Consider the following 24,824-nt stretch of genomic DNA (forward strand, 5'->3'; position numbering starts at 1 on the left):
CGGGAGCTGCAGCTCACCTGTCATTTGACTTGGTGGGGCAGGTTTCTTGGTGACCTTCCCAGGGGCCAGGCCTTGGCCTGAGCCTCATGCTTCCTCCTCAGGTAGGTGGGCGCAAGTCTGGCTGAGAGGCCTTTCACAGGACAGGGCCTGGTGAGGGCCCCTGGGTGCAAGAGATCCTCTCTGGAATTGCGGCGAGAAGGGGGCCATCCTCCTCTGATCCTGTCCAGTCCAGCAGGTGGGGGGTGGGCCCCTGGGTGGCTGCCCAGGGAACACAGTCCCGGGTTCAGCCTGGTTACACTGCTGGAGTCATTCTCAAAGAAGGCTCGGGCTTGCCCTGGGCTCCCAGCATCCGCAAGAAGAACCCAGGCTCTGGAAAGCTGAACCCCGGTCCACATAATTTCAGTCACAGAATAAGCTGTTACGTCCTTGAAGCTCCTCCCACTGTCACACGATGCCAGCGGGGGTAGAACACTGTTGTCCCGCCCAACCCCTGGGGCTGCCTGCACCAAGGGTGCAGGTCTTCTTCCCTCTGCGACTTACTCTTGACACAGATTCTGCCTCGGTTGCCTGCTCTGCCTGTTGGGACAGGGGATGACCTTCGGGGCCGTCCTGCGGCCTCTGGCTAGGGCGGAGGACGAGAAGGCGGCTTTGGGGAGACCTGGGCCCATGTGATCCCAGCCTTGATTACCCCGCCGAGGCAGCTTGACGTGCCAGCGGGGTGGGGAGCCTCCCTCCAGCTGGTGCGCCCTCGCGGGTCTGTACTTTCCGAAAGGCCGTGAGAGGGCGCCCCGCCTTCCCGACCTCCACGGAGGTCCAGAGGCATACGGGGGCACAGGCACTGCGACCTGGCCGTCACTCCTCAGGCGAGGTCGCGCCAGTCGGGGGAAGGCCTCTCCAAAAGTCCGGGTACCTCTCGGAAAAAGTGTGCGCCGGGGCCGGCGCCGCAGCCCCGCCCTCCGCAACTTTCGCCGCCCGCAGCGGGGCAGGAAGTGGGGGGGCGGGGGCGGCGCTTGGGCGGCGGGGAGGTGCCAGGCGAGGGTGCCGGCCCCGCCCCCGGCCCCGCCCGACGTGGCCGCGCCCCCCGTGCCCCCCGCGTCCCGGAGCAGCCCAGCCGCCGAGTCGGAGCGCCGGGCTCCGAGCGCGGAGCCGGCAGGCGGGGCGAACAAAGCGGCGGCGGCGCGGGCGGCCCAGGCGCGGGACGCGCGGAGCGAGCGACCCGCGGGCCTTTGTCTCGGGCGGGGCAGGAGCGGCGGCCGCCGCGGGGCGCGCGGAGCGCAGAATGCGGTGCCTGGCGGGGCGGATCGCGGAGCGCTGCGGCGGCGGGCGGCGTGGAGCCCGGCCCGGGGCCAGAGCGGACTTGTGTGTGTGAAGCGGGGATCCCACGCGCTGCCCGGTGCCCTCCCGGCGGCCGCACGTGGGTGGGAGCGGCGGCCGGCTAGGAGCCCGAGGAGGAGGAGGAGGAGGAGGAGGAAGAGGAGGAAAAGGAGGGACGCGCGGCGGCGCTGCGGGGACCCGGGGCCGCCTGCGCGAAGCCCCGCCCCGGCCGCTGAGCCCCGCGCGGGCGGGCGGGATGCCCCGCGGCCGCCGCACTTTGGCCGGAGCGCTGCCCTGAGCGAGCCGGCCCAGCGGCCGCCGCGAGCCACGGGCGCCCGGGCGCCATGGAGCAGTGGCGGCAGTGCGGCCGCTGGCTGATCGACTGCAAGGTCCTGCCGCCCAACCACCGGGTGGTGTGGCCCTCGGCCGTGGTCTTCGACCTGGCGCAGGCGCTGCGCGACGGCGTCCTCCTGTGCCAGCTGCTGCACAACCTCTCCCCCGGCTCCATCGACCTCAAGGACATCAACTTCCGGCCGCAGATGTCCCAGGTGAGGGTCTGGACGCGGCGGGGGGCCCTCGCGCTCCGGGGAAGCGCACCCCGGAACGACGAGGTCGGCGCTACGGAGGCCAGGCACATTGGCTGGCGCGCAGGGCTGGGGCCGGCGGCGGGCGGCCGGCGGGCTGATAAAGGCGGGCGCGTCCCCGGCCTTGGAGCCGGCTGGGAGCAGCGACCCCCGGAGGCACGAAGTTGGCCAAAGTCCCCCAAGCCCGGGGCGCGTCTCCGCCGCCCGCGGGTACTGCTCCCCCCGTGAGCCGGTTCCCCGCTCTACGCCTCCTGGGCAGGAGGAAGACTCCAGCCCCGCGGGGCGCCCAGCACTGCCGCCCCCCTGCGGAGCCTGGGCACCCCGGCCCCGCGAGTGTCCCTACCGACCCCGGGGAGGCTGCCGCACCGGGTGGCTGCGGCGGGGTTGAGGTTTGGGCTTCGCGCTTGGAGCTGGGGCCGGTGGAGAGCGAGCGGGCGCGCTCTTGGTGCCTGCCCCGGGCGCGGCGGGGCGGGGGCGCTCAGGCCAGAGCGAGGGTGGGCTGGGCGCTGCCCCCTCGTCGGCCTCCGTCTCCTCCGGGACCGGGGCAGGGATCGAGCCATCTTTGGGGTCTTCAATGCGGCCGCCGCGGCCGAGCCCTCATCGCTGCCTCACCACCTCCGGTTGGGCCCTCAAGTGTGGCCTTTGTCGTGGCGGAGGCACCCGTATGGCCGCAGGGCTGGGCAGGAAAATGTCCGCTCCGATGGCCCGAGCAGCTTTTCTTGGCCCCTTAAAGAGAGAACTTGGCTGAGAGTTAAGCAGAATGGAGGCTTGCGGCCCGCCTTCCAGGGGTCGTGGAACCCCCACCCTAGCATGCTTTGAAGGCATCTGGGGAGGCAAAGCGAACTGTGTGGTGGCCTGGGTCCATCCAGGACTGCACAGACGCGACCTGCCGGGCAGCCCCTGTCCCAGGTGGCTGGGCAACTCGGAGTGGACAGTGGCTGTTCACCAGGGTACTTGGGGAAATACAGTGCCTGGGGGGGAGGGGTCGAGTGAGTCACCCATCCTAACATTCCAGCCTGCTTGCTGCGGCCTCTGCCCTTTGGCAGTGACTGCCTTTCTAAGATGGGGCCCTTTTCCAGGGAGGGGTGGGGGTCCACTCTGCCTCTCAGTGATGATGTCCTGGGACTGGGGCAGACGGCCCAGAAAGGGAGCCCTCAGGGCCTCCCCAGCAGCCAGAGTCAGGAACTGTACCCTCTTAATGACCATATGCCCAAGGTGGGGGCCCCAGTGGCTCCTAGAGGACTTTAACAGGTTCTGTATTCTACGCTGCCTTCATGCCCTGTGGAGCTGGGGAGTACTTACCCCATTTTATGGCTGGAGGAAGGGTTGCTGTCCCCAAACAAGCTGGGCCTTGACCAGGTGTCTGCCCTTGACTGAGCTGCCTGGCTGATCATGCTGGCTGCTCTGGGTGTATTAGCACTGACTGGCAGTGAGGCTGAGGCTGGGGACACCGGTGCGTGGCTCAGCACTGTGGTGGCTGGCAGAGCTCAGCCTGGCCGAGGAGTACCTGGGTTCTCCTGGAAGTTCAGGTCGGGTTTCCTGGGGTCCCAGGGTCATCAGCTGGGCAGCGCTATGGACCCCAAGGGTCCTTTTGAGCCCCCTGCCCTTGTCCTGGTAGAGTGGTATTAATAGGGCTCTGGGTGGTCAGAGAATCAGACGAGTGTGTGTCTGTGTGGCTCTGATTGAATCCTGGCACTGTCACCTCCTAGGTGGGTGACCACATTCAGGACCTCATTTTCCCTAATGAAGACAGTCGGAGTAGTCACCTCCTAGCCATGGTGTGAGGGTGTGCTGGGGAGACGCATGCAGAGCGTCTTTAACACTTGTTTGATGGATGCCAGCAATGTTGGGGGTGCCATCCAGACTCTGCACTGTCCTTTGTGGCCCAGGCTGCCCTCCTGGTCTTCTGCTTGTCTTCTCCTTCCTGGAGGACGGGGTCACACTGGTCTTTGCATGTCTCTTGCTGCTCAGAGACACCTGCAGGTGCTCCGAGCCTGTGTCCTGTTGGATTGGGGGCAGACAGATGCCCTCATTGGTATATTCATGAGTAAAGAAAGGGCCCCCCCCGCTTTTTAAACCGTGGGCACCTGTGCATGTGGAAAGGGACTTCACGCTCTCTGGGTGCTCACTCTTTGCTGTCTGTGAAACTCACATTTCTTATGGCGGGACAGAAGGTGTCATCTCTCTCTGTCTGCAGTGGTTGGATCACAAGAAAAATGACAGCTGTCCTTTCTTACCTGTGCTGCTGGAAGGGTCGGCCACCTGATGCAGTTAGAGGTCAGATAGTTTGAGTGACTTGCCTTAGGTCACCCAGATAATAAGTGGCAGAACTAACATTTGAAGTCAGGTCTCCCTCCCAGGACTGTTGAAATAAACTGTGACTTCAGAGGACTTCCTGGCTTCCTGCTGCTGCTGACATTCTGCTGCGTGCGCCTGGCCTTCTGTGGGCTACTCATGGCGTGTGTCTGTTTTCAGGGCTGGGTGGGGCAGGAGAGTGCCCGTGTTACACTGGGCACCTGGCCCCTCTGCAGGGTGAACGCCCACCACGGTGTGCCAGGACCTGTCTAGCTCAAAGCCTTCGGTGAGGTCCTAGAATGCCCTGGCTTCTGGGGGTGACGTCTGTGGTCAGAGAATCTGGAGTTCCCCTCGCTCTGAGTTTATCTGGGGTTAGCGGCCCCAGAGGAGCAGGAGAGCAGGGTACGTTGATTGAGCATCTGCTGCGTACAGCCAGGCCTGGGAGGTGATCACAGGGAGTTCCTGTTGCCTGCTGGATTGAGCCCTCCTGCAGTGGGCAGAATGCTCTTTACTTTTCCAAAATGCCTGGAAGCCACCCTGGGTTTAATTAAACTAATTAGCTATGGCCATGATCTGCTGATCCTGCCAGGGGCCCTGCGCTCCTACAGCAGCTGAGGTCCTGAGGTCCTGAGGGTGCTGGGTCAGCAGGCAGCCCTGCGTTCGCTCTGCAGAGGCCCCGTTGGAAGCCCACCCACCCAGCTCTGTCATGCCCACGTCAACATCCAGGCCTCCTCCTCCTCGAACATTGGTGGCCTCTCTGCAGGGACACAGCGAGAAAAGGCTGGGGCCTGGGCCCCCAGGGTCTGTCCCCGCTCCCACTTCACTCTGCTCTTGGCCTCTCCTCTCACCATCCATTTTGTGTCCCCACCCATGGCTTTTCAGTTGGTGCCCATCATGTGCTGTGTCCTTGCCAGAAGACCTCCCTCCTCCAGCCCAGTCCTGCAGGAGGAAGCTGGCTTGGGGCCCCCTCCTCCAGGAAGCCCGCTGATCTGCCTCCTGTCGGGGCATTGCTGGCCTTGTTCCGGGTGCCTGCTGTTCGTCGTGGCCACCTCAGTTTGCACTTGGATGCTGTTTTATCACAGGCACCTCTTCCTGCCTCCTTTCCCTAGCTCGGGCCCTGGGTATGTGGAGAGTGTGAAGGTTGCTGCTGTCCCCATCCTCCAGGCCTGAGCCCATCCAGGCATGGCCTCGTTCCTGCCTGGGTCCTTGCTGAGGGATGGGGTTTCATTCCTCTGTTCTTTCACCGGGGAATGAGTCCCACCCCACCGCCGCATGAGGGCGGGAGGGCAGCAGGCTGGGCTGTCTCTGCGGTTCTGAAGTCCAGGATGAGATGTTCTGGACTGGAGGGACCCTGCTCTCGTGCCTAGCGTGTTCAGGAGTGCAGCCAGGGGCTGCCTGTCGGGAGGTTGAGGTTCAAGACCCAGGAGTCTCTGGGAGCAGAGAGGGAAAGGCTGGTTCCATGGGAACGAGGAAGCCTTTTTTCTTTCGATTTTGAAAGTAACCCAGATTTTTGGCAAGCTATGAGTTTAGTACGAATAACTTTCTCTTGAGCCATTTGTGGGTGAGTTGGTGACGCGGCCCCCTGACCATTTAGTGTCTCCAGAACTGCAGCACGGCCATCCGAATCCAGAAGCAGCAGCTACAGGTGATCTGTTCACGTTTCCGATTGTCCCAGTAAATGCCCTTCACAGCCAGGGTGGCCTGAGGGTCCTCGGCTGCACCCTGCTCCCCTGAGTCTCTCAGCCTGGGATGCCTTTCCTTGGCGCTCATGACCTTGACCTGGGAAGGTCACAGCCTCCTTTCATGGCAGTGTGTCCCTTCTCTTGGGTTGTTCGGTGCCTCCTCATCATTAGACTTGGGCTGTGCAGCTATAGCAGCACAGACGCTGTATCCTTCTCCTTGGGTCCCAGCAGGGTCACAGGTTGAGATTTGTCCCTCTGCTGGGATGTTGAGTTTAATGACTTGAGGAAGGGGACTTGCCAGAGTTCCCACCGTGGTCACTCTGTTCCCCTTGGTAGCTAAAACTTTAAAAGGCGGTGCTTCTCGATGCCCCTTCTCCTTTCCCTCGCCCCTCCTTCCTCTGTCCCTCCTCCACCCGCCTCTGACCCCCTTTCTCCTTTGCTCCCTTCCCCCGGGCTCGGATGGGCTTCCTGTTTTACACCATGCATTGCCATCTCTTACTGTCATTATTTATGTTGGCACTTTGCGTGGTTGCAGGGTGAGTGGTGGGGACCTGCCCCAGGCTGACTCCTGTGTATCTTTTTGGCATGCTCCCAATCAGCCTTTGAGCGTCTCCTTTCAGGCACAGGATGTTCCAGGCTCGGCTAATGTTTTCCTTTGTCCCAGCTCGGGAATTGGCTGTTTCTCCAGCGAGCTCTGGTCCCTTGGTGGTGGGCGGCATGCTCAGGGATGCAGGTGCTCCCACCTGGGAATTGATCAGTGGATGCCTGTGTGTGCACACGTGCGTGCGCGTGTGTGTCTGCACACACATGGGTGTCCACACATACAACATGCCTGTTTTCTATTCATATCAGTGCTGCCAAATAGAAATATGTCAGCTTAAAAAGGTAAGAGATGTGACATGCTAACTTTAATAATATATTTTGTTTAACCTATGCAGTCTCAACAGATTGTCCCTGAGGGGGGCAAATCAGGGCTTTGAGGTGCATAAATCTTATTCTTTTCAAGGGTAAAGCATACAAGTGTATCACTATCAGGAGACCTGTGAACAGCACATTCCTGGTATGGAAGTTTCCTGCAGGGGTGTGATTAGGAAGGATGTCCAGGAAGGCTCCTTAGGGGGCAGTAATGCAAACAAGGTCAAGAAACTCCAATTTCCCAAATGTTAGCAGTTCTGCACGGTAGGGCGGGCAGTGCAGCGGGGCGAGGGAGCGGCAGGTGCAGGCTGCGTGGAGCTGGTCCTGCGACCTGTGTTGGAAATCTGCAGGGAGACCAGTAAGCAAGTCTGGGCCCAGGGCGAGGCACAGTCTGGTGACGGGGTTTGTGTGATGTGTTGATTGAAAAAAACCGGCGTGGAATGGGCAGGGTGAAAGTGAGCAGAGAGCTGTGTGCATGGGGAAGCCATTGTGAGCAGCCCGTGTCCCCACTTTGGGCCTGGAGATGTGGGAGCCTCAGAGAACCAGGGCAGGCGCTCCCCAGCTGTGTGCGGCCTTGGGTGGGCACAGCCTGAGAGCCCCCACCCAGCCTCACTGGAGCCCTTTGCTCCCAAGAGGCTTGGGTGGCTGAGGGTGACCCCTTCCAGGGGGAATCCTCCTCAGTTTGGGAAGCACTGGTTCCAGGCTGGGCAGCGCGCAGCGTGTTCCCTTCCTTTGAGGTCATCTGTGGGGAACATTTGTCCCCTGTCCATTCCTCCTGTGTCTGTGTCCAGGCCATGTCCATGGGTCATGACTTCTGGTCTGAGGATGGATGTCCAGCATAGGGGCAGTGCTGGTGGGTGGGTGGGGTCCTGGCTTTTGGCAGGTGCCTGGCCCCTTCCCCTGTCCCTTCTAACTGTGCCCAAGTCCACCTCTCCTGGACCAGGAGCAGGGCAGCTGGCGTTCCCTGGGAAGAGCCCAGTGGGAAGCAGCGCAGGCTCTGTGGGCCAGGGGTCTCTGTAGCAGCCTCTCGGCCCTGCGGTGAGCATGCTGGACAGCGGCTGTGCTCCAGTAAGATGTGCGTGTGGAGAGTGGACTCCGAGTTTCAGGGACATTTCACGAGTCACAGAATTCCTTTGGCTTTCCCCTCCCACCACTTAAAAATGTCAGACCCTTCTTTGGCTTGCAGGGCATTTGGAGCAGGGGGTGGGTCCTGTGGTACCTGTGTGGTCAGCTGGGCATTGGCTGGTCAGCTGAGCCCTGCCTGGACCACTCCTGCCCTTGTGGCCTCCTGCACCTGCATGCCAGGTCCCTCCGCTCAGCCGTGGAGTCTGGCTCCGACACCTGCTTTGTCCCTCCCCACCTTGAGGCATCCCTTGGCCTGGTGCTGGGTGCCTGGCCTGTCTCCCAGTCCCGGGAGCTCCGGCCGGCAGCCTGTCCGAGGCTCCACACCTCAGGGCCTTTGCTCCCTCCTCCAGCCCTGCCCTTTTTCTTTCTCTCTGCCGGACCCCCAGGCACCTGCTCTGGGGGCCTGCCCCTGGGGGTGCTCCTGGCCAGCTCAGGACCCCCTGGAGGGCCCCTGGTCCTCTGGGCACTCCCCTTCCTGGCCCTTCGCCAGGTTTGCTGTGGACTCCATGTGCTCTGGAAGCCCTGGCATGGGCCTGTCAGGCAGGAGCTGCCCGCGGGCTGTGCTCGGCTGTGCTCTACCAGTCTGTGTGCCAAGCTGCGTCTCTGACCTTGTCCCGAGCAGTGACGGTGGGGCTTTGTCCTTAGCCACCTCTTCTGACCAGGAGGCTGTCCCCAGACAGGTCCTTGAGGGGCACAGCAGTGTGGCCCTGCCGGGGTCTCCTGGGCTTGGCCTCCTTACCCTCGGGTGACAGTGGCTGTCCCAAAGACTGTTAGGACTTGGTGAGAAAGTCGTGTGTCTCTCGAGGCCTGGTGGGGTCCCGGATGCCACGTCCTTGCCCCTGGCCTGGAGCTGGGCCTCTGTCAAGGCTGGTGCACTGGGCCTTGCTGGTCACTGGGTGCCTGCTCCTCCCCTGGCATCCACGGCCAGGGCCCAGTGGGCATCTGTCTTCCCGCCGCCTCCCCATTGGCTATCCAGCTGCAGGAGGACCCGTGGCACACCTCCTGGTGCACACGACCCGTGGCACACCAACGGTGCACACCGAGGGCTCGCTCTGGGGCTGGCGTCAGTGCCGTCCCTTACCTGCAGAGGACTTGCCTGGTCCCAAGTCCCAGGTGAGCCAGAGTCCCCAACACTCTAGTCCAGGATGGAGGAGGGGACCTATTGGCCATTCACCCAGAGCCCGCTGGCAGATAGAACATGCTGGCCCATTGGGACACCTGCTGCCGCTCTCTGCTGCTCCCTGGCAAGGGGCTTCCCTGCTGGGCAGGCAGGAGATGGGCCCACACAGGCTTCGTGTCAGCGTGTTTCAGGGCTGTGCTGCCCTGGGATTCCTCAGGCAGGATGGTGTGGAGGGCTTCCTGGAGGAGGTGGCCCTGGTTGAAAGGTGGAGATGGTGGTGGTTTGGCTGAGAGGCTCCGTGGGGCAGTGGCCAGGTGTCCCCTGCCCCGCGTCCCAGGTCGCTGCTGCTGGTGTTGTGTTGGGAAGTCTGTGTCAGCAGCGGAGGCACAGGGCGAGGAGCTGGTAGCCCTGGGGTTGGCTCTCTGGGCCTGAGGCTGGTGCTGGGCTGCGTGGTGTGCCTGCTCTCTGCTTGGCCAGGATGGCCTTTCATGACTGGGACCTGGAGGGTGGCTTGACAGGGGCTCCAGGGATGGCAGCCGTGCCCTAAGGCCAGCTGGACGGTGGGTGGTAGGGAGTGACTGTTCTGTGGTGTGGGGCCTGGGCGGTGCCCCTGGCTCCTGGGGAGGTTCTGCCTGGGCCGGGGGCACTCAGGGCTGGGAAAACCCCCTGGTCCGGTTTCTGACTGCCCAGCCCTGCCCTTGGTAGGGAAGCCCTGCCCGGCCCCAGGTTGTGCAGCATGCAGTTCTGGGGTGAGGAGGCAGAGTTGCGGGTGGCCAGGCTGCATAGCTGGGGCCAGCCTTCTTGCCTGCAGTGTGGCTCTTGCCCTGGGGCTGCATGTGCTCCCTCCTCCCTCTGCCAGCAGACTAGGCCCTTGGCATTGTGTTCGAGCTGGTGGGGAGTTCGGGGGACAGATCCCTGTGCCTGAGTCCAGAGAGGCCTCAGGGCCAGCAGACACTGCCTCTCCCATGGCCTGGCATGGCCTCTCTCCACAGCTGCTGCCAGGTGGCTGGGAGGGGGCTCCCTCTGTCACGTCCTCAGCCCCCATCTGCAGAGCACCTGCTGTTGGGCACTGAGCCACAGAGAAGGGCATCGTCTGTGTTGCTGGCTTTCTGGAGGGGGAGGTAGAAGGAAGGGTGAATGAAGCCAGCAAGCTGTGCACGGTGTCCTCTCAGCCGTTCTGGAGGCTGAGGCAGGAGGATCGCAAGTTCAGGCCAGCCTGGACAATTTAGAAAGACCCTGTCTCAAAAACTTTTTTCTTAAAAAGGGCTAGGGATGTGACTCAGAGGCAAAGTGCTCCTGGGTTCAATCCCCAGTTTAAAAAAAAAAAAAATCAGGGCAGGAGGCCCTGGGCCTTCGTTTCCCGTAAGACTGGCAGGCGGGCTTCCTGGCGGGAGGGGTTGCTCTGCCTCCTCCCAGCTTCCTGCACCTGTGCTGGGAGAGTGCTTTCTCAGCTCAGCAGTGGGGCTGGCGTGCAGTTGGCAGGTGCTGGGCAGTCCTGGCCTGGCCCGCGTGGCTGTCGGCAGGCTGCTCTGCCTCTGGTCTCTGCAGAGGAAGCCCCCTGTGCTTGCTGGTCTTCCCACTGTCAACATCCTCCGCGGAGTTCACATGGCTGTGCTGCTTCTGCTCCCGCCCTGGTCCTTGGGACCCCAGTCGCCCACGGTGACTGTTTGTGCAGACTCCTCTGGGTCCCCCTGTCCACCTGGGCCCGGCCCAGGGATGGCACGGCAGGTCCCTTCTCACGCCTGGGTTCTGATGCTGCCTCTCCGCCTCCTGGCTGCTGAGTGGCCTTTCCAGGCCCGGCCTCCTTGTCTGGAAGGGGTTTCCCAAGAGCCACCTCACAGGGTCTGGTTGAGGACTGGTTGAAGAGGGCAGTGGGGCCCCATGGCTCCAGCCCAGTGCCTGGCCTGTGCAGGAGCAGCGTGGACCGGGTGCCCACTCTGTGCAGTGGAGCTGGGGCCCTCCCCTTCCATACTCGGCTCCCAGACCTGGGATCCTCCTGGGCTCAGGGCTCAGGCTCAGACCAGCCCCATGCTAGCCTGGGTGCAGTCGGCCCCGGCCAGGTGGAGGCTGTGCTCCGGTGCTGTGATCTCTGTCTTCTGAAGCTGTGCCCTGAGAGGTCCTGCCTGCTCAGCGTCCTGCAGCTGCCGGGCTTCTGTGGCTTTCGAATCCAAAGTGTAAACAAGGACGACAAACAGGCCATGGTGGAGCTGGAGCCCGGCAGGTCTGCATGAAGCGCCATGTCAGGTTCCCCGGCCTGCCAGCCGTGGCTTCCAGTTTGTCTGTGGGGTTCGCCTGTCAGTGTTGACAGTTTGCCCGGGGTTGGCAGCCACTGGTGGGTCCCTGCCTGCTCTGCCGAGCAGCTCTGGCTTGCCACCACCGATGCTCCCACTGGCTTCTGGCCTGTTCGGTTTTGCACTTTTGGTTTTAAGGGCAGCACCCGGTGTCTCAGCCTGGGGCCTTTCCAGACTTGGAGCCGGTCCCCGAGTCCCTCATCCCTGAGCCCCATGCCCCTTGCCATCTGCATCGGGCTGGGGAGAGGGGTTTGTCTTCTGCTGTTGGAGGGCTTCTCAAAGTGCCACCTTGCCACCTTGAGGGTCACCTTCCTGCTTGAGCTTGGTCAACTGCAGGAAGGGTGAGCTGGGCCTGGTGGGAGGAGCCCTCATCTCCCACGCCGGCCTGGAGTCCATGGTGGACGTCCATGGGGGCGTCACCCAGCCTCTCTGAGCCTCGGCTTGCCTGTGACACGTGGCACCCTGTTTCCCTGCAGATGCCAGGGTCCCGCCCGACACCTGCGTTAAGTGTGTGCAGCCTGTGTGGGAGCCGGTGGCCCATGCACTGCCACTGCTGTGACCATTGTCTTCCTTGTGCCCTGGCCATTCCTCCTGGCATTTACTTCCAGAATAGAACGTCACTGTATGTCCAGCAGGTGTCCAGGGGAGGTGGCTGCCTGGAGAGGGACTTGCTGTCCTGGAGGCCTGCCCTTGGGGCACAGGATAGCGGCTCTGGCAGGAGAGGCGGGCGGGCTGCGCGGCCACAGCCTCTGCTCTGTCTGCCCCTGGCCGCCTCTGCCACGTCAGCAGAGGCTCAGACCAGTTCCCTGCCCCACCCTGGCATCTCTGCCCCTCCTGGAGTGGGGTGGCCTGGGCTTCCCTGGGGCCAGAGTGGACAGCGCTCCGTTTCTGGTCTCCTCGTCCTGGTGGGAGTGTGGGGTCCTCTGCCTGGTTCTTCCGTGCAGCGCCTGTTTGCCCAGCCCACTCTCTGCTGGCTCTTGCTCAGGGCCCAGGTGGACGTGGTCAGGTGTTAACCAGGAGTGTAGAAGAGGCTGGGCAGGGCCACCTGCGTCCCGTCGGTGGCAGGGGCCTTCCTGGAGGAAGTGGCCTTTGCTGAGCCTTGAATGACGGGGAGTGGGCCAGGTCAGGGGTTCAGGGACGTAGCGTTGACCCCTGTTCCACCTTCCTGGTGTGTTCTCATGTGGCCTCGTGGCCTGGCCTGACCATTCTTTGTCCTCCTTAACTGCCGTGTGGTCCCTCCGCCTGGCTGCTCCTCTGCAGTTGGCTGAATGGAAATGGGTGGCCACTCAGTGTCTGTGGCCTCGCCTCTTGGTCTGACCCTTCAGGGACGCACAGCTGTGCTTATTACTATGGGGGGCTCTGCAGGTGGGCCAGAGTCCAGCCAGTGGCCTCCCAGCCATGTTCCTGGGTGAAGTGGGGGTCCTGCCCCTGTGACCCCGCCACTGGCACTGGACAGGGGTCAGGTTTCCCTGAGCACATCTGCCTGTTGGTGGCAGTGGGCACCCTGGCCTGTCTGTGCCCTGGCTGTTCTGGGCTCCTTCCTGTCTGTGCATTGGCTTTGGGCAGCCCTCGGGACATCAGCCCTCTGGGATGGCCTCTGGGCAGGCCCTCCTCTGGGCCAGGATGAACCAGCTGCTGCGGGCTGCGTGGTGGCAGGATGCCCGTCAGCCTTGCTTGGGTGGGAGGGGCAGCTGTCTGCACGGCTGTGAGACTTGTCCCGACGCCTTTTCATGTGCTTCCCTTGCCCACGTGTCCTCCTTATGCCTTCCTCCTGTCCACCCTTTGGTCTGCTCTGTGGTCCACCCTGTGGTCTGCCCCATGGCCTCCTCCTGTCCACACTGTGGTCTGCCCTGTGGCCTCTCCTGGCTGTCCTGGCAGACTCTGCCCCCTCCCTCGCCTTGGCCCCTGAGAGGTGGCCTCTTGGAGCAGCGCACCCCATAGGTCTGCGGGAGAGCAAGGGGAGGCGCCCTCTCCCTGCCTCCTGGGAGGGCCAGGGCCTGGTGGGCGAGTCGGGGCCTGGTGGGCGAGTCGGAGCGAAGTGGCCCCGGGGCAGGCAGGTCTCAGCGGCCTTGGCTGTGGACCAGGGCATCTTTTCTGTCGGGCAGTTCTCGGAAGGGAGCGGGAGGAAGGCTTGAGGCTGCTGGCGTCTGGATGTGTGTGACTCCTGAGGGCAGCTACCCTGCCCTGTCCTGCTGGGACGCCTCCGTCCGTCTGTCTGGGTCTGTCTGGGTCTTGCTGGGTGCTCTGAACACAGTCCATGCTCAGCTGCTCTGTGGGCGGGCTGTGTCCTCGGGCTCAGCTGGCAGAGCCAGCTTCCTCCAGTTGTGGTCATCTCCGGGCCCCAGGCCGGGTCTGCTTTTAATAGTGGTGTAGCTTTTCTTCAGGAGAGTCTCGGGTTTTCTGTGTAGCTCAGGGGTGGCGTTCCTGCCCACAGCGATTCAGGGGTGTTGGCGTGGAGGTTTCCCTGGAAGGGCTGGAGGATGGGCTGTGCGTGATGGGATCTGGGAGTGAACGACCCAGCCCATCCATCTGGGCTGTGAGCCTCCCTTCGTGGTGGGCTGTGCGTGCACACGTGTGCATGTGTGTGCACACGTGCATGTGTGCATGCACGTGTGTGCAAGAGCGTGTGCGTGCGTGTTACACTCTGATCCGTGTAGCTTGACTTCTGGCAGCGTTGTTCCTGGGTTGAGGGTGTGTGGTGCACTGGGTGCGGGAGAGTCAGAGTGGACCCTGGGTCAGGATAAGGGCCCCCTCTGCTCCACCCTGTGCCTGGGTGCCCGCCTGCATCTCACGTCAGCCTTTTCCTAGGCGTCTGGGGACTTGCGACCACTCGCGGACTCTGGAGTTGGGCAGCCTGAGGGACCTTATTTTGCCTGCAGGGTTCTGTCTGTCCTGTTGGACACAGTTGGACAAGGGGCCACCCCTTTATTTGGGGGAGGAACCTGCCACCTCCCCACTGACAGTCAGGGTGCAGGGGGCGCAGGAGGCCGGTGTGGGGAGGTTTGACGGCTGGGGACCATGACTGGGGCTGAGCCCACATCCTGGACCAGCTCCTGGTCCCTGTACTACCTTGTACTACCTCCCACCTGGACCTGTCTCTGCATGTTAGTGGGTCCCATGTGTGGATGGTGGCTGCCCTGGGCAGCGTGGGAAGTGGTCAGTGGGCAGGAAGCCAGAACGTCACAGCCACGTCTCACGTGCAGGGTGCTGGCGCTTGGCGCTTCTGCTCCGTCATCTGGCTGCTGCGAGGTGCTGGCCTGCACCTGGGCTGAGTGTAGAGGGTGGGCGGGCAGTGGGTCTGGCCAGGACATTGCTCATGCTTCGTGGGCTTGGCCAAGAGTCCCCAGCCCCCTCTGGAGTCCTTGGGCCCAGGGAGTCACCGGCTGCACTGCCTTCTCTGGGCTGCTCCCAGGGCTGTCTCTGCGGTGCCCCCGTGGTCCTGGACGCCCTGGGGGGCTCCATGGTGGACCTGGCCCTGCACGGGACTGTCACTGCCCCTTGACAGCACTTGGAGGAGCAGTCACAGTGGTTCCATTTAAAAGTCCTGGAAACTGAGGCCAGAGCACAAAGAGCCCATCTGCGTGCACAGTGGGCGGGGCGGGACAGCCTGGGCACAGCCTTGGCGCTCTCCCCAGGCGCTGCTCTCCCGAGGCGCTGGGATTTGTCTTCGAGCACTGCCATCCATGATTCACGTGCTGGCAGCCTCTCTTTTTTTCTTTACTCATGTGTGCAATAAAATTTTTTTTGAAGGGAAGATAGAATGTCTCCTCGCCACTCCTTCCTCATGCAAATAAACCTTGGGAGAAATTGGCCTGTCATCTCTTTGGGTGTATTTTGTGGTAATTTAGCTGCTTAAAGGAAGCATCTGTTAGCCGCGAGGCCCGGGGAGAGTGGGCTGTGGATCACAGAGCAGGAGGCGGTTGTGCCTGCTGTTCTCGAGGAGTGGCTTTTGTGGGGTGCCGGCACCCAGAGGCCAGGGTGCAGGGGCAGGATGCACAGCGTGGGTGGCTGGAGCGTTCTCACCCAGCCCCCTTGGGTCCCTGGGGACGGCCGGCTTCCTTGTTTGTGTCAGGGCCAGAGCTGGGGTGGTTTCAGGTATGGGGACTCGGGTGGGCTGTGGCCGGGACTCAGGGAGGTGGTGGTCCCTGCTGCTGCAGCCCACCCGTGTCAAAGGATCCCTCGAGCCAGGACGGCTCCGGGGCTCCCAACTTCAGGGAAAGCCGAGTGTGCCCTGTCTTGGTGGTGGGCCCACGTGGGCGTGACTGAGTGTATGGGGGGGCTGGGGTACCCTGCGGTCCGAGGCTGCAGCCCCTGGTGCTGTGAGCTGGCCCCTGGGTTCTTGTCCTCCGCTTTGGGAACGGCTTCTGGGTGCGAGTTGCATTCTGGGACCTGGCCAGCTGTGGTCTCCATTGAGCGCCTCACCGTGTGGCCTGATGGGCTTGGGTGGGCTCTTGGTGGGTCAGTCACTCTGCCCCAGGGCTTTCTGTGCCCCTGGAATGGGTGGTGGGGCAGATTGGCCCTCAGGGGGAGGTAGGACGGGTCAGACCTGGTCTCCTTCAAGGGCTCTGCAGGTACCCAGGGGCAGCCCAGGGTTGTGGGAGCACCGGGCACTGAGCAGGAGCCCGAGCTGGTGCCCTCCACCAACCGGCAGCTTTGCCTCCAGGGTGCAGTTTGTCCAGAGGGTCCACAGGCAGGTGCCGACCTCCATTTCCTGCAGGGCCTTGGCCTGGGCTCTGGGAAGGGTTGGGGCCCCCGCCCAAGGGGTTCATGTCAGGTGACAAGGTGGCCTTTGCAGATGTCCAGCTCCGCAGCCCTGAAACCCCGTGCAGTTGTGCCTGTCACTCTCCAGTGGGTCTTGCCTGTGGACAGAGTGGTTTTCCTAAAAAGGGTGTTGCCTTCCCTTGACTTTGGGGCATCCTTTATTGCCATTGGTCCAGTAAAGCTTTAATCAGAAAACAACCTCGCAGTAGCTTGCTGACCAGCCTGCTGGCCCGTCCACTTCTCGCCCAGCTTGCAGCATTCATGGGTTCGTGGGCAGCCGTGCCAGTCCCGGGCCCTCGTGGTTTGGCCCTGGGCAGGGTCCTGTCCTGTGCACCCAGGAGCGAGCCCAGCTGCGGGGCACAGGCGGTGGCGTGGACACGCGGGGCGTGGAGAGCCGGGTGGCGGCTGCGGCGGCCTGTCCTCTGCGGCTGCACACCAGGCTCTGGGCACAGTGCTCTGTGGCAGGAGGTGGCACAGCCGCCTGAGCCGCGGGGGTGGGGGCGGCTGGTCCACGTGGCCTGGGCCTGGGTGGTGCGGCAGTGCCCCTGGGAGTGGTCTCTGTCTGCCCCAGGGACGGTGGGGCTCCCTGCATGTCCTGTGGGCGCCTCTCCCTTCAGCCTTGGTGTGGGGGCTGTGGAGCTTTCGGAGCTACCGTCTGAGCCTTCTGACTTGCAGGGCCTTTAAGATCGTATTCTTAATAGTGAAAATAACAAATTACTGTCAAGCAGTTAGACGTGCCTGGTCACATACCTCGTGCGTGTTCACGTGTCCCTGCGTCCACGTGTGTTGCGGGAGCTCACTGGTGCCGGTGCCGGTGCCGCTGGCAGGACGGGGCTGTGCTGCTCTCGCCCCAGGAGCCCGCTGCCCATTTCCGCGCCCTTTTTCACTGTTTCTGGGATAAGGTGTTTCTCACCTTCTGCCGTCTCTGGAGTCAGGTGGGTCTAGGAGCCGTGGGGTGCGCCGTTTCGCGCCGCGTCCCCGTGATGCCTGACATTGGCCTGCCTCGCCTCTCACGCCCCCGTGTGACGCAGCGGACATTTTCACTCGTTTGGTCAGCTGCATGAGGCCTCGGGTTCCAGAGACAACAGAGGCCAGGCCCCCAGCACCCCCTGTGGGGTGGCCGCATCCTGCTGGCTGAGGCCGGGTATGGCGCTCAGGCTGCCTGGAGGCTGGGGCCATAGGTGGCAGACAGGCCTGCCGCTGGGCTCTGGAGGGTCAGGCTGTGCCGGCTTTGCCCCCAGGCAGCCCTGCGCTTCTGCTCACGGGTTCTCCCTCCCTCGTCCCTCAGCTCTGACTGGAGGCATTTTCTGGGTCACCCTGGCAGCTGGCTGCAGAGGGCTTGGGTCCTTGCTGGGTGTTGGTCCTTGTTGGAGGGGAACTCTTGGGGATCCCTCCTCCGGCCCTCCAGGCCCGCCCCGACCAGGCGAGTGGTAGGTGCAGGTTCAACCCCGAGCCCCGCCCTGCACCCTGGTCACCTCCTTGACACTACAGCCAGGGCCGCTGCCTTGGGCGGGAGTACCATGCGCCTTCAAGTCCTTATTGTAGAGATAATTGGTCCAGAAATGAAGGTGACTGCTGGTAGGGCTGTGCACAGCACTGGTCATTGGCCAGGGTGGACGAGAGGGCAGACCTCTCCATGAGGTCAAGGTCTGCAAAACACTCTCTGGAAGAATGGAAGAATCACCGGCTACCAGAGAGTGTGGAGAGGGAGGTGTCCAGGGGTGTGGGGAGCCAAGCCTGCTGGGTGCCCTTGAGGCTGGGAGGTGCCCGTAGCGGGGCACAGCAGGAAGCAGAAGCAAACCGCGTTCAGCCAGACTCTGGAAACTGGCCAGGGCAACGGGCCTCCGAGGGCTCCTGGCAACCAGGCCTGTCTGCGGCCCCCAGGGGCCATGGCTCTGTGGGTGTGGCATCTGCTGGTCCAGGGAGTTAGAGAGGAGGCAGGCCAGGTGCCCGGGGATGAACGGGCCACCCCTGGAGCCCAGGGCAGTGGGGAGGACCGAGCCTGCGCCCCCTGCCCCCTCTGTCCCTGAGACAGGACCTGGGTGGCACTGGTCACTCTTCATCCTTCTCTCTGCTCGGTGGTGCCTCTGGAGGCCCTGCTCCCAGGTGCCCGGGAGGGTCACGAGGGGGTGGGGGTGGGGGGGCTGGAGCGCAGAGTTGGAGGCACCCAGTCCCTCCACCCAGGAAGCCATCCAGAGGGAACAGATGGCGAGTTCCCAGGGCCGAGGCAGGAGGGACAGTGCTGAGTTCAGGCACGGACCCTCCTCGCAGGGTGGGGAGCCTGGTGGGGGGCGGCCTCTGGGGGGGTCTCGCAGTGGGCCGGCTTCCCTTTCCCAGTCTAGGCCTGGGCGGGTGCAGGGGCACCCAGGGGCCCTGGGTGTGGCTCTGAGCACTCGGCTCTTCCTGGGTCCTGGGCGCACTGACTGCTGTGTGCTCTTCTCGGGGGCTCTGCGCCTGCTCCCCACAGCCCTGCCGAGGTCTTGTCCCTGTTTCTTTTCGCTGCTGGCTCAGGAACTTTCCCTCTAAGCCAGCAAGTGTCCCCAGCGTTCTGCGGGAGCCAGTGGTCAGCCAGCCTGCCTGGACCCTCAGCTGGTCACCCAGGCTGTGCCTTCTCCCCAGCCTGTGGGCTCTGTGAGGAGGACCAGGGCCACGCCCCGGAGGGGGCGTGGGGAAGGGTCTCCGAGGCCGGGTGGGAGGACTCTGCCCTGCACAGGCTGGTGTCCGGGGGGAGGAGCCCGACTTCTGTCCCTGGCTGTGAGAGCACCACACGGTCCATCCTGCTCCTGGCTCCTTGACACTGTGGACTCGCGGCCCTCCAGAGGCAGTGGGCGTCCTGCTTGGCTTTGCTGAAGAGCCCGGCGTCCTCCTGGGCTTGCTGGGGAGCTGCACTGCCCAGGCACCCTGTCCTGTCCCGTGTGACCCTCCCTGCTTGCAGACTCCCCACCCCGTCCCTGCTGGCAGGCGTGGGAACCGCCTTCTGGGAGGGGAAATCAGGCACTTAACTCCCATTACCTCGCCTGACTTCCTGGCTTGAGAAACAATTGACAGTGCCTGTTGTTTTCCAGGATTGGGATGGAACCCAGGCCTCCAGGCGCTGCCTCTGAGCCGCACCCCAGCCCTCCAGGCCTGCTGGGCGGAGCCAGGACTTGGGGGAGGAGCGTGAGGGCCATGTTTGCCACACCTCCTCTGCCTGGGGACCTTGGGGGTCCTCCAGCCACACAGGGTGATCCCTCGGGTGGGGGCTCCAGTGGGTTCTACACATCACCCAAGTGGCTCTCCCGGCCCCTTGGCCTCCGTTCATGGGGAGGTCTTGCCAGGGACCAGGGAGTGGGCAGCTGGTGGTGAAGAAGCGCTTAGTCTTGCAGTTGGAAATGTGGATGGCAAAGTGACCGAGTCCAGCAGATGAGGAAGCTCTGGGCTCAGCATGGGTGTGGGGGCTGCCCCGTCGCCTCTGTGCACCGGGCAGTGCCTTGGAGCTCCGAATTGGGGGCCACGGGGGTTTGGCCTCATGGGCTATGGCACGGTCCACCCACCCTGGCTCCTGGGCTGCTGTCGCCAGCTCCTCTTCCCCTAGAGGAGAGCAGCGGGGCAGCTGCAGGGGGGCAGAGCTCTGGTGCTGCCTCCAAGGGAGGACCCAGAGGCTGAGGGTCGTGCTTCTCGGCCTGCCTGTCCTGCAGCCGATGACTGCCATCCAGGTGGCTTTTACAGCCCGACTTTTCTGTCCTAGTTCTGGAGACCCGGAGTCCAAAGTTAAGGCTCCAGGAAGGGCCCTTCCTGCTTCTGCTCCCAAGACTCCAGGTGCTTTTGGGCTTGTGGCCACATCTCTCCAGCCTCTGCCTGGTCCTCAGTGGCCTCTCACTGTGTCCTTCTCTCCTGCCTCTTAAGACGACGCTGGTCACTGAGTCAGGCTTTGCCCACCTGCCGTGACCTCCTCCTGAGAGCCTGACCACAGTTACACCAGCAAAGACGCCCTCCCAAGCCAGGTCCAGGGACGGGGGTGTGGACGCTTCCTTGTGGGGTGGGTGGGGGTGCAGTCGACCCTGCACGCTTCCTCCTCCTTTTGTCGTAAGTTCTCTGGGAACCTGGTGCTTCCACTCCAGGCTGCCTGGGGTGGTGGGCTCCAGGGCCTGCCTGGGAGCGAGAGGGCAGAGGGAGGAAGAAGGTGGGCCGTGAGAGGAGCCGCCCTGGGTTTCCCTGGGGCGAGGGCATGGCTGGGAGTTGGAGACTGCCGAGGGGCGGTTGGGGTGCCCAGGGTGGATTCGCACTCCCTGCAGCCGCTGCCTAGTGGCGAGGCTCAGCCTGGAGTCTCCCATCCAGCCTGACTGGTAAGGCCCATCGTCGCGACTGGCCTCTGCGTCCCTCCCGGTGGCTGCAGCTGGCCACCGTGCTCTGCCCCTGCCCCTCAGACTCGCTCGGCTGCCCTCTCACTTCCCTTGGCCGCCAGTCCCTCCAACCGAAAATAGCACCTGGGGCCGCAGGCGGGCGGGGTGGGGCGGGGCTGGGTGCTTTGCAGGCCCGGCCCCGGGGCGGTGTCGGCTCCCTTCCCACGGGTGGTGGGAGTGCTGTGGTTCTTGGTGCCTGGCACCAAGTAGACTTGGCACACGTTTGATGAGTCCAGGAGGAGCGAGTGAATCCAGGTGGTGAGGGGCTTGTGCGCTGAGGCCCGCCTTAGCCCAGCCCTTCCACCGGTGGAGCCCGAGGCCCATGGAGAGGGACGGTCATGGAGTGTGGCAGGGAAGGGTGTCCTGCCCAAGGAGGCCCAGCCAAGCCCCTCCGTGCCAGGCGCGATGGTTGGTGTTCAGGGGAACACAGTCCTTCCTCTTGCCTTGGCCACGGGGATGACTTTCCCAGGGCCCTGGAGGGCGTCAGGCCCCCTGCCCCGTCCCCACCCTCCCTAACTGGGAGCCACACACCCAGAGCCACCACAACAGAGGTGGGGCCTTTGCGAGCTGGGCCCAGCCGTGCAACTGACGCTGCAGTACAGAACTCTGGGGGAAGGTGGGATTGCTTTGAAGGAAGGCCCCACAAATGTGGCGCAAGACGTCGGGTGCACAGCTGTTCACCCGCGCAGGTTAGGAGCGAGGCAGCTGTGGGAACAGCTGGGGTGTCCGGCGGGCAACAGGGAGGCGGAGGGGAAATGCTTGGGCCAGGGTCTTCCCCATCCCCAGGTGGGCTGGGGCCAGGCGTGCGTCAGTGAGGAGGTGCCGGCACCCAGGGCCTCCTGTCACTCCTGTGTGTCAGTCCCAGACATCCACTTGGGAAAAGAGCCGTCAAGCAGCTGGACAGAGCAAAGGCCCTGTGGTTCACGGCAGTGCAGGGTGGGGGTCTTTTCAGGTCCGTTAAGCGTCTGCTTCCCTCCCCTCATTTTTATATCGGGGGAAAAAACCAAACCGTTTTATCCCAAGCAGCTGTGTCCAGGCCCCTTCCTTAGGCTAGCGTGGGGGACGCTCTTGAGTGCTGGTCTGGACCTCTGTGTCCCCCTGGTAAAATGTGGAGACCGTCCTGGCCTCGGGTGCACAAGGAGGGACGGCAGGGTGAGGAACACTGAGACCCTGGCATCCTGGGTGGGGCCCCGTCTACCGCAGGCTCAGGTGCGGCCTGGCGAGGTGAGGCTGCAGGTCGCGGCCACAGTCCTTGCAGCCTGCCCTTCTGATGACCTGCTGGTGGGGCCAGGGCAGGCCCGGCTTTCCTGCTGCAGGACAGTGGGGCTGGCTGTCCTGCACTCCCTGATGGCTCTGCCCCAGGCCCAGGAGGCTGCCTTCACATCCGAGGCTCCTGCAGGGTGGGGCCAGGGTGAGGCCGCAGCTGCCGACATTCCCGGCCTCGCGGGCCCAGCTGTTCCCTGGGCGCCAGTGGAGCCCCTCCCCACCCCCCTGCTCCGTCCCTCTGACCGAGGGCCTGGCCTGGCGCCGGTGGGACTGGAATTTCCAAAAAGAGCGTGAGTTTTCTGAACATCTGTGAAGGTGTGTGCCCGTGGCTGCTGTTCATAGACCAAGGGGTCCTCCCTCCCTGCCGCTCTGTCCCTGAGCCCCAAATGCAGGTGTCCTTTAGAAGTTGAAGAGGCAGTACCTACCTGTGGGGGGAAGCCAAAAACCTAAGCCAAAGAAGAGATGCACAGCAGCAGGAAGGCAGGGCGCCAGACCTACCCACCCCACCACCCAGGCCCACCCCTGTATTGGCTCCTCCTCGCAGGGATCCTCCTTGAGCACTGAGTCGGGAGGTGGTCAATGAGGAGCTTGAGGGCCTGGCTTGCAAAGCTGCAGCCCCCACCCCCGAACTTGCCAGGAAGTCCTCCTGTCCCCTCCTCCCACTCTGCCTGCTCCTCCTTCCCCTCCCCCTCCCCCTCCCCCCCACACTTCCCCTTCTCCTCAGAACCCCAGAGCCACTGGGTTGGGGAAACAGGCTCTGGGAGGCCATGCCCTGCAGGTTCCGTCCTGTGCCCTCTGCCCCTCTGGTTTCAGGTCGTGACCTTGTGAGCTTGGTGTGCAGGAGAGGAGCTCATGAGATGCTCCTGATTCCAGAGTTCCCAGGGTGCGTCCACCCACACAGGGAGCAGAGGTCCTGGGCAGCAGTCACCTCTGAAGGCCCTGGCTGAGCTCTCGAGGCCCAGGACTTGAGTGGACCTTAGTGTCATGGGGGTGCTTCCTCCTGCAGGTGAGGGACCGTGGAACTTCAGAGACAAAACCAGGCAGGAGTATTGAAAGGGCCTTTGAGGCTGGGAGAGGATGGGGGCCTGCTTCTTCCTTTGGGTCCCCAAGTCACTTGGTGGGCGAAGGCTCAGGACTCCAAGGGCCAGAGCCCCCAGCAGGAAGGAGTGGCCCCTGGCAGCCTCCCTGCAGGCCGGGCTCCCTCTGCCCCCCAGGGCGAGTGTGTCGGGGCAGCAGGAGTGGCCTCTGCTTTCCTCTCTCCTCTCTCGCCGCACTAGACTGTCCTGCACTTGGACGGCAGGGGATGGACGCTCGTTCGTCCCGGAAGTGGGAGGCCTACTTCCACCTTCTGCGCCCCTGCCTGGATCCCGGCGGTCCTCTGGGTGCTGGTCCTTTGGCAGGTGTGCTCAGCTGGCAGCCAGCGCACGCTCTCTCCGCTCACTCCTGATGAGCACGCTCACGCCCGGGCTCAGCACGCGTCCCAGCCCCCACAGCCGGGCCTGTGGCGTGGGGAGGTGTTGTGGCCCTTGGTGCTCATGGTGCTGGGGACCTGGACGGGTCATGAGGAGTGTCTGGAGTTGTCATGTGGGAGGGGTGCACAGGGGTGGCAGGAGGGGTCTCTCTGCCTCCCAGGTGCGGTGCAGTCCCGGGGTGAGGGGGTGTCCTCCTCACCGGGGGTCACCTAGGGCAGAGAGCCACAGGCCCGTCTTGGTCCCCTTGGTTCTGGGGCGCTGCGGCTGCTGCCTTCCTGTGAGACTTGTGGGCAGCAAAATCTGTCTGAAGGCTGCTCCTGCCTGCCCACCCCTCCCTGAGCCCCCACCCCAATTCAGGGTGGAGCTGGACACCACTGTGTCCAGAGGGGTCTGCAGCCCACGTGCCTTCCAACTTCCCTGCCCAACTGGGGGTGCCTTGGGGGCTTTGTTCCCCAGAGAGCCCTGGAGAGGGCCTGGGGCGGCCTGGGGCAAGGAACCCACTTAGTGTGGCTGGCCAGGGTTCGGGACCCCAGGCAGGTGGCCCCACTAGGGGCCTGCTGCAGTGTGATTGGCAGGAGCCGGGTACAGCTGAAGAATCCAGGGGGACTCCTGCTCAGTTTCTCTCCGAGTTCCGCCTGCCTGCTCCTCCACCCACCCCGTGGCCTTCACCCAGTGCCCGTGGGGTGGGCGGGCGCAGCATAGAGCTGAGGGCACCAGGCTCAGAGAGGGGCCACCTGGGGCTGCCCTAATGCGGGGCACAGCCAGGGCCTCGCAGCCACAGGGACTGATGCTTTCAGTGCTGGACACCAAAAGTCCAAAGTGCAGGTGCCAAGGGCCAGGCTCCCCTGACCCTGGGTGGGGCCCTCCTGCCTCTGTGTCCCCGGAGGCTCTGGGTGCTCCTGGCCACATGCTGCAGGGTCTGTCTCGTCTTCACCTGGCTGCGTGGCCTCTCTCCTTCCCTTCTTCTACAAGGATCTTCCGCCGGGGTTCTAGGGCCACTAGCTGGTCTGGGATCATCTCGGCAGCCTTAATTTAGTCCTGTCTGCAGACTTCTTTAAAGTCCCCGTGTGTCACCAGGAAGGTGGGGGTCAGGCCTGTCTTCCGAGGCCACTGTGTGGCCCCCTGCCCGTGGTGTTATGGACTGTTGGTGCATCTGCATTCGTGTGTGGGAACCCACCCCGTGTGATGGCGTGGGAGGCGGGCCTTGGGAAAGGATTAGGTGTCACAAGGTGTGGGGGCAGAGCCCGAAGAGTGTGCCTGTCTCTGCCCTGTGGGTTTCAAGGAGAAGTCGGCAGTCGGATCTGGACCACCTGAATCTGACCATGCTGGATCCTCCTCTTGCTCCTCCAGCAAGAGTCCCTTTTGTTTAAATCCCCCACCCCCTTGTCTATGGCCTCTTGCTGTAACCTCCTGAGCTGGCAAGCCACTTGGCCTCCTGAAGCTTCACTCTTCTCATCTGTAAACTGGACATGGTGTCTGCTTTGTGGGTTACTTTTCTATGGACAGAGCTGATCACCTTAAGTCCTTAGTGCAGTCTCAGTGCTAGGTAAGTGTCTGAGTCCGCTTTCCGTTACTATAACAAAATACCTGACAAAGGTATAACAATACCTCACAAAG

General features: G+C 63.4%; 1 protein-coding gene across 5 annotated transcripts in view; it reads left to right on the forward strand.

Annotated features, from left to right (window-relative positions):
• The first annotated feature begins 1,117 nt into the window (after positions 1 to 1,117).
• VAV2 (vav guanine nucleotide exchange factor 2) overlaps positions 1,118 to 24,824 on the forward strand; it is a 144,682-nt gene continuing 120,975 nt past the window's right edge. For 2 of the 5 annotated variants that reach the window (XM_079111895.1, XM_079111894.1), the window contains exon 1: positions 1,118 to 1,862. In XM_079111895.1, coding sequence (XP_078968021.1) covers positions 1,659 to 1,862 — 204 coding nt within the window. In that variant the 5' untranslated portion in view covers positions 1,118 to 1,658. The remainder of the gene's footprint in view (positions 1,863 to 24,824) is intronic. The other 3 variants (XM_079111898.1, XM_079111897.1, XM_079111896.1) reach the window with 3 other exon arrangements.

This window comes from Sciurus vulgaris, assembly GCF_902686455.1.
Source record: "Sciurus vulgaris genome assembly, chromosome: 15".
NCBI classification, from domain to species: domain Eukaryota; kingdom Metazoa; phylum Chordata; class Mammalia; order Rodentia; family Sciuridae; genus Sciurus; species Sciurus vulgaris.